Source organism: Octopus sinensis, linkage group LG4 (genome assembly GCF_006345805.1).
Source record: "Octopus sinensis linkage group LG4, ASM634580v1, whole genome shotgun sequence".
NCBI classification, from domain to species: Eukaryota; Metazoa; Mollusca; class Cephalopoda; order Octopoda; family Octopodidae; genus Octopus; species Octopus sinensis.
In genome coordinates, this window is record NC_043000.1 from 65,160,783 (window position 1) to 65,168,955 (window position 8,173).

General features: G+C 35.5%; 1 protein-coding gene across 1 annotated transcript; it reads left to right on the forward strand.

Annotated features, from left to right (window-relative positions):
* The first annotated feature begins 2,794 nt into the window (after positions 1-2,794).
* LOC118763180 lies at positions 2,795-7,222 on the forward strand. The gene is made up of 3 exons (XM_036502629.1): positions 2,795-2,840; positions 3,913-4,083; positions 6,932-7,222. Exons 1-3 carry the CDS (start codon positions 2,795-2,797, stop codon positions 7,177-7,179), a joined length of 465 nt encoding a protein of 154 aa, XP_036358522.1. The 3' UTR covers positions 7,180-7,222.
* The last annotated feature ends 951 nt before the right edge of the window (positions 7,223-8,173 follow it).

An 8,173-nucleotide genomic window follows, 5' to 3' on the forward strand; every position in this document is an offset into this window, starting at 1 on the left:
ATTTGCCAGGAGCTATGTAGTAGATATGCGCACAGAAACCTAGACAGTATAATTTTAGTTCATTTAGTTCAAGATATATTAAGGTATATTTCTCCTCTTTGTTTAATTCACATAGAAATAAAATCGCAGCCCCACGTACATACTTAATGGTATATTTTCCCCAGTGATTTTCATTGTTATGATCAAATTTAATTGTGTTTTTAAATTGATTATAGGCGCAGGAGTGGCTGTGTGGTAAGTAGCCTGTCTACCAACCACATGGTTCCGGGTTCAGTCCCACTGCGTGGCACCTTGGGCAAGTGTCTTCTACTATAGCCTCGGGCCGACCAAAGCCTTGTGAGTGGATTTGGTAGACGGAAACTGAAAGAAGCCCGTCGTATATATGTATATATATGTATGTATGCGTGTGTGACTGTGTTTGTCCCCCCAACATCGCTTGACAACCGATGCTGGTGTGTTTATGTCCCCGTTACTTAGCGGTTCGGCAAAAGAGACCGATAGAATAAGTACTGGGCTTACAAAAGAATAAGTTCCGGGGTCGAGTTGCTCGATTAAAGGCGGTGCTCCAGCATGGCCGCAGTCAAATGACTGAAACAAGTAAAAGAGTAAAAGAGAGAGTAATTTAAAAACACAATTAAATTTATGTACCTGCAAAGAAGAGAAAACATATCTGATTAGACACCCTCCCACTCGAAGCTCAACGGATGGCTAAGCACTTCTCCTTGGCGACTGTATACCTTATCTATCTATCTATCTATCTATCTATCTGGCTGTCTGTCTGTCTGTCTGTATACGTGCGTACGTATGTTTGTATGGATGGATGGATTTTTGTATAAACTTTCTAAGACAACTTTAAACAGAACACGTTTTGATATTGAGTTATTGATTTAAAACAATCGATTTTTGTAATATTATCTTTACAAACTTCTTTAGCTTGAAATCTTATCAAAACTTCATCGGTATATCTGAAACATGCTTAATGTAAACATTATCCACATAATGGACGTAAATCCTTAACGTAACTATTTTCATGAAAGATTTATTCTGAGATTCTGATTTAAAAAAAAAAAACAGAAAAAATAAAATATGCAAAAGATAGTTTTCGAAATCTATGGAAGATTTTATTTATTCACATTTAATCTTATCACATTCTCAGCAAACAATTCACGGTTTCTGTGGTAATCTCCGGATGTAGATTCACTTATTTTGTGATCAGTTGTTATCAATACCGTAATCTGAATACACAGTACCATTAAATTTCAGGTGATTTTACGAATAGTTGGGAAATTATTTTTATTAACTTATTTTCCACAATTGCAAATTACTAAATTTTTACCAGTAAATCTGGATGTATTTCATATTAGAAATATCGATTTTAATCGCGATTCGATAACTGAATTGAGATAATGCTGTCATAAGCAATACAGTTAAGAGTTTCTTCAAAATCAGCTGGCAAAAGTTATTTACATCACAAATTGTTGATAAACAAGTCTGTAAACTTTGTTGGATATTCCATCTCCTCTTGGGAATTGACCTAACAGAGATGTGTACTCTTAACAAATGAAGTTGACTTGTCTGATCGTTTGTCTGTAAAAGAGGGGAAAGTCTCCATCATTTTTGTCTTTCAGGCTCGGCTGTATAGTAAGTCAAGCGCCAGATTAATAAGTGACTGTTGATAGAACTAGTGATCATAAATTTTAATGACTATATAATACCATAGCTGAATGTAGTCATTGAGTTTTAGGGAAAGTAGGTTGTATCAAGTCACCTAGATGTGGAGAGGAGATTGGTATATCTAGTGTAAATAGTGTACTGTCAGTAAATTAAATATATCAGTGACCATTCTAGTAACGATAAGGGAGACAGATAATATTACTCGATGGTGGAGCAAAGTTTCCAAACCGTTCGGAATGACGATATGCATTTTAAGTCGGTGAAGTTTTTATACCACTTGAATGTGATTGTATGTGCTTTGTCATAGACATGTGAAAATATCTCGTTCGTTCTGATGGAGACGGGGTTATATGATAACCGACATTCTAAAATCAATTTATACTTTTTACTGTAGGCACAAGGCCCGAAAGTTTGGGGGAGGGGGCCAGTCGATTAGATCGACCCCAGGACGCAACTGGTACTTAATATGTCGACCCCGAAAGGATGAAAGGCAAAGTCGACCTCGGCGGAATTTGAACTCAGAACGTAAAGACAGACGAAATACCTATTTCTTTACTACCCACAAGGGGCTAAACACAGAGGGAACAAACAAGGACAGACAAACGGATTAAGTCGATTATATCGACCCAGTGCGTAACTGGTACTTATTTAATCGACCCCGAAAGGATGAAAGGCAAAGTCAACCTCGGCGGAATTTGAACTCAGAACGTAATGGCAGACGAAATACTGCTAAGCATTTCGCCCGGCGTGCTAGCATTTCGACCAGCTCGCCGCCATCTTAAATCAATTTATAGCATTTAAAAATGAACACGTGTTCTTGACCCCTAACGATGTTAGTTGAATTGTGTGTGTATCGAATAAATGACAAACTAAGTGCAAATGAAAATCATAATCGAGAGATTAAGATCTGTTAATGCTAATGTTTAAAATATTGAACGCTTTTCAAATACGTAAAGCGTTCCAAATATTCAAAGATGTATCAAGTAATTGTTGAATAGTTAACAGAATTTGTTCGTAACAATATAGACTCTAGTCATTCTGTTTTGATTAATGGGAATTTTGAGAAAAATATTTAATTACTTCGTTTCAGCCAATCTACATAATTACACAATAAACTTTTATGATATTTTCAGAAAGTAACCAGAATGAGGATGCTAAGAACAGATGTTAGAATGACATTGTAGTTTAAGAGAAATACAACCTTCCAGTTTCTTGGTAATAGAAATACCTTTAACGTAGTTTGTTAGGAAAAGAAGTGTTATTACGATTGGAATGAATTGATAACATCCCGTAGAGCGGGAGATTAAATGCTGTATAAACTTTAATCTTGACTTTATGATTCAAAATCTCACCAGGTTTTCACACTGATTTTCATTCTTTTGTTGTCAATAAAAATAAATAACAGTGAACACTGGGATAGATTCAGCTTACTAAAATTTAATGTTGTAACAAATTACAAGAATCAGAGTAAAAGGAATAAACGAAGACATTGTATCGTAACAGTTCAAGAGGACATAAAAGGATTATCGATACATATAAATAATTTGACAACGAGAGAAGGGGAGAACTTGTACAGATTTGGAGTTAAATTTAGTGCAAAACATGCATTTCAAAGTTTAACAATAATATTCGAATCTTAGATTGTGTTCAATCTTCGAAGTGATTGTTTGAATATTACCTGAAATAAGATTGCGGTGATCAATGGCTGACTATAGAGAGCGCTTTCTAATATTTAGTTTCTTCCTCTCAAGTCCAAATTCAAATCCCGCTTTGTTGCAGTTATATTATGACTCCTCCTAAATACCAGTAACAAATTGGATTAGATTCCATTGTCAAATCCCTTCCTTACAAAAACCAACGCAAGAAATCAAAAGTACTCTTCACGTAGTAATATGGGTTTCATCATACTTTTCTTAATATTATTAGTGGCTTCCTGAATGAAATAGAAAACACTTGAACGAAGGATTAAAACCAGATCCAAGACTCGGTTTATCAAGAGTTTTCTTCTTGTCCTTCAACAATCGCCACTAGACTAAAATTGATAAAAGAAATATGGCAATTGTGATAGGATCTAACTTTGAGCAGTAAGATACCTCACAAAAACCACAGAGTCTGCTGACAGGGCAGTTTCTTGAAAATCAGTAACATTTCCCAGGAAACATGTGTATTCTATTTCGCTTAAATTGTTTATTTTTCTTTGACATAATCTCCTCGCTGTTTTCTTTGATTTCATTGCAGCAGAAACCGACGATAAAGAAGGCGGGGAAGAAAGTGAAGGATTAATGAGTAAAGCGGGGTTGAAAGGAGATCAGTATTGGGACTCTGTTGTTCTCAACCCATATCCTATCACATTCAGACCATCGACATCGACTGAGAAAAAAGCGCGTGGTCCACATACTGAAACAGACGGTAAGGAAAGAATACACTGTGAATTAACGAACAGAAAAAAAAAACTAGTAATTCGCAGATGACAATATAGTAGTGGTTCTTTACAGTTCATTTATACAATTAATGTATAATACACACACACTTATACACATGCATACAGCATGCACACCTTTCACCACACACACACCTTTCACCACACACACACACACACACACACACACACACACACACACACACACACACACACACATTCAAACACACGCATAAACATACACGAACACTCCTGTTCTATGCCGAAAGCAATCAATAGCAAACAAGTGGAACACCGGACAAAATGCTTGTAATACTCAAGCAGGTTTTTACGTTCTAAGTGTAAACTCTACCCAGGTCGACATTCTTTTCAACTTTCCGAAGTCAATAAAGCAAGTAGCACTCAAGTACGAGGGTTGGTTACATCGTCTAAACATCACCTCCCAAACTCTCCGAATGTGTCCGTGTTTGAAATCAGCAATTAAACTAAATTACTGTTTACTCAACATCGCTCCCTGTATAAATAGCATGTTTATTATGGAGCAAAATTGATTCCGACTATGTAAGTCTTTTTATGAACTAGTTCAGTTACAAAACTTAATATGGACGTGTGGTTAAGAAGTTCGTTTCGCAACTATGTAGCTTTAGGCTCCAGTTCATTGCACAGAATATTGGGTGTCTTCTACCGTAGACTAGAGTCAACCAGAGCTGTGGGAATAAAGTTTGAACGACAGAAACTGTATGGAAGCCTATCATAGGGGTTGTTTGTGTGTAGTGGACTTAATTCGTCACCCGGTTTAACATCACTTGGTTCATAAGTAAAGCCCACTCTGTTTCAGACATTTTGGTCTAGATTCCCTGTCTAAGTATAACTTCATTCTTGCTTTCTACTAGTGACAGGAGCTCTTAAAAGAGTCATGGACACCGCCTTTTCTCTCCCGAGTAAGCCATAGCAAAATACTACATAAAGAAGAGTATCCCATCGAAATCTTATTGGGGCTCTGTGAAGATTTGAATCTAGGAAGATTAAATATAACTATCCTTGGAGATTTAAATTCAATCTTAATATTAAAAGGATTGTTTTCTTATTTAGAAGCTGATTTTGTTTGTTATGGAAACGAGGGCAAAGAAGAGTCTTTTGAATCTTATACTGTAAATACATTCGTATCTTGTATATTTGTAGGAAATCGATCTTCAATACTTCATTGGTACTTTATTTTATCGACTCCTGGAAGGTTAAGTTCAACTAAGTGGGGTGGGGGAGCAAATTCAAAATGTAAAGAGTCGTAACTAATTATTGCAAGCAATTTCTCCAACGCACTAACGATTCTAACAATTTATTGTGAATCACTTGCCTAACGATTCTGCCATGTGAAATGCAAAAAACAAAAAAGACAGAAAGAAAAAAAGAAAACTATGGGAGACGCGATCTCAAAGCCAAGATGCAGGAAAATAAATACTGTTGTATATTTCGTCTGGAGTTCCATTGGATTTACCAGACTTATCGTCTGTTCAATTTGGAAAATAAAATAATATTTAAAACAAGGGAACGGTATGAACAGAGAATAAATAAAAAATTCATGAATGACAAGTGGAAACGCAGAAGTTGAAGCATCATACGTACCACACCTAATGCGGGTCGAAGTTTAATGTTTTTTCACATTTCAATTTCTCAAATTTGCTTTACAAATACCAAATGGAAATGTGACCTACATGATAAAGATGTATGCATATGATTAAGTTTGCACAACCATTTCTTTACAAAAGTACCAGTAACCGTCAACCCATATTTAATCTACAGTGACATTGGAATACCGCCGATGAGACTTCGTCGTCAAATAGTATCAACAGGATGTTAGCATGATAGTGATTATATTCTTTTACTTTTTTCAGTCATTTGACTGCAGCCATGCTGGGGTACCGCCTTGAAGGGTTTTAGTCGAACAAATCAGCCCCAGGACTTAATTTTTAAGCCTAGTATTTATTCTATCGGTCTTTCTTGCCGAACCACTAAGTTACGGGGACGTAAACACACCAACACTGGTTGTCAAGCGGTAATGGGGAAACAAACACAGACACAACCCCGCCCCATATATATATATGTTGTATGTATGTATATATATATATATATATATATATATATATATATATATACACACACATACAACACTATTCTTTCAGTTTCCGTCTACCAAATCCACTCACAAGGCTTTGGTCAGCCCGAGGCTTTCGCAGAAGGCACTTGCCCAAGGTCCCACATAGTGGGACGACTAAACCCAGAACCATGCGGTTGGGAAGCAAGCTTCTTGCCACACAACCACGCCTGCACCTATATATATATATATATTATTTTTATGGAGACCTAAAGGGCTGTTGCTACTATGATATATATGTTAACACCCGAGGTGGTCTACAATCGTTAAGTGTGTTTGATCAGTTGGAGTACTGTATCGATGACTCTTTGGCATAAATGCGTATAAACGCGGCAAACGGTACTAACTCCATACAAAAATATGGATTTGTTCGAAACAGATCTTAAAACCACAAACTGATAAAACGGGTCGTACAAAATGTTTGACAATCGCAATAAATCAGTTTACCTTGGAGATGAAAGAAAGTCAGACGTCTCGGTTAGAATTCTTCATCGTAGAAATATGGGATGCATTCTGGTTGTATTAAATAAGTTATGGGCGAGGTTTGGTGTTCTTTAGTCGCTATCTGTATATTCCAAGTAGCATCTATCAACAGTTTACTCTCACAAGAGAAGATCATATGTTTGACCAATAATATCTCAAATTGATGCGTTGAGATATTAAGTATTTTCTTTTTTCTTCTTCAGGTACACCATCTCATTATCGCAGAAGACAATCGATTGAATTTGAAGATTTAATCCTTAATACGAACACAGGTGGCTTAAAGCTTCCACCCAAGAACAAGAAGAATCCCTTCTTACAAGTGCATGTCGACAAAAAGTTGAGTAGACCAGTTAAGCCACGTCCAGATTCCCTGGAAGATAACCTCAGTATGCGGAAACTAAAAAGGAATATAGACTTACAACAAAAGATGTCTTTTGTGGGAGCAAATTAGCTAAGAATATAGAACTGTAGATACGAACACTGGATGATATAGAACTGTAGATGCATTAAAATAATGTTTTAAATGTTCAGCTATTAAACTGCACATAAATGCCAACAATATAAATTTGTCATAATTAATGTATACTTAAATACACGTGTACACAAATGTTTCAGTGACTTAATGTCTACTTAAGAGATTAGGTCAAGGGAACTCAAATCGGTCCTTACTTATGTAGTAAGGAAAAAATAATTAATAATATTTGTGCAATGAAAAGAAAAATATATTAGACCACTGATTAAAATTAATTTTATCTGATCTTAGCGGGTACACCCGACATCTACGGACATATAAATCGCAGTGACTCGCTTACCAGATATGAGGCAAGCACAAGGAACGCTATGCTTCACCAAGGAGGTCTAGTAAGATAGAAACATACTTGGAATTATCTTTTCATATTTGCCAATATCAGATTGTCATTGAAGTAAACATTTTTCTTTTCACCGAATAAGTATTAATAATTAATTAGATAATATCTTAATAATTAACAATTAATTAGTTATTAGATAATAAGGTTCCTGATGATCATTTTTTTAATATAGATAATCCTTCTAGTAACTTTCATCAGTCATTATGAGGACTTTGGTACCTATTTGCGTGGATTATTGTACATCAATATAGTGATGTTCTTATCCAAAATATGACAAATAACAGAAGAGTATGCTTCGCTAAAGAGGTACAATAATAAGGAAACGTATCTATAGTTTATAAAGATCAGATTAAAATAGTATCAATGTGAAGGATAATGTTCTCTTCTCTTTATTGCTTTAATATAAGTAATTAGATCTTACCCTCATTACATTAAGTATTGGCGGTAGGTGACACGCTTGATTATATTTCGTAAGTGTGGCGTCCTAGAGAAACTTCCCTCAGTCATTTTGTACATAAATCTATTTAGGAATACAAGCACGTTTTCTATTGTTTTATATCTTCTATATTTTCTTGT

Bases quoted from the DNA above. Each gene is read 5' to 3' on its own strand.
- LOC118763180 (XM_036502629.1), top strand. From the start codon at position 2,795: ATGATATTTTCAGAAAGTAACCAGAATGAGGATGCTAAGAACAGAT. The intron at 2,841-3,912 runs GTTAGAATGACA...ATTTCATTGCAG, and splicing joins TGAGGATGCTAAGAACAGAT to CAGAAACCGACGATAAAGAA. The intron at 4,084-6,931 runs GTAAGGAAAGAA...TTTCTTCTTCAG, and splicing joins TCCACATACTGAAACAGACG to GTACACCATCTCATTATCGC.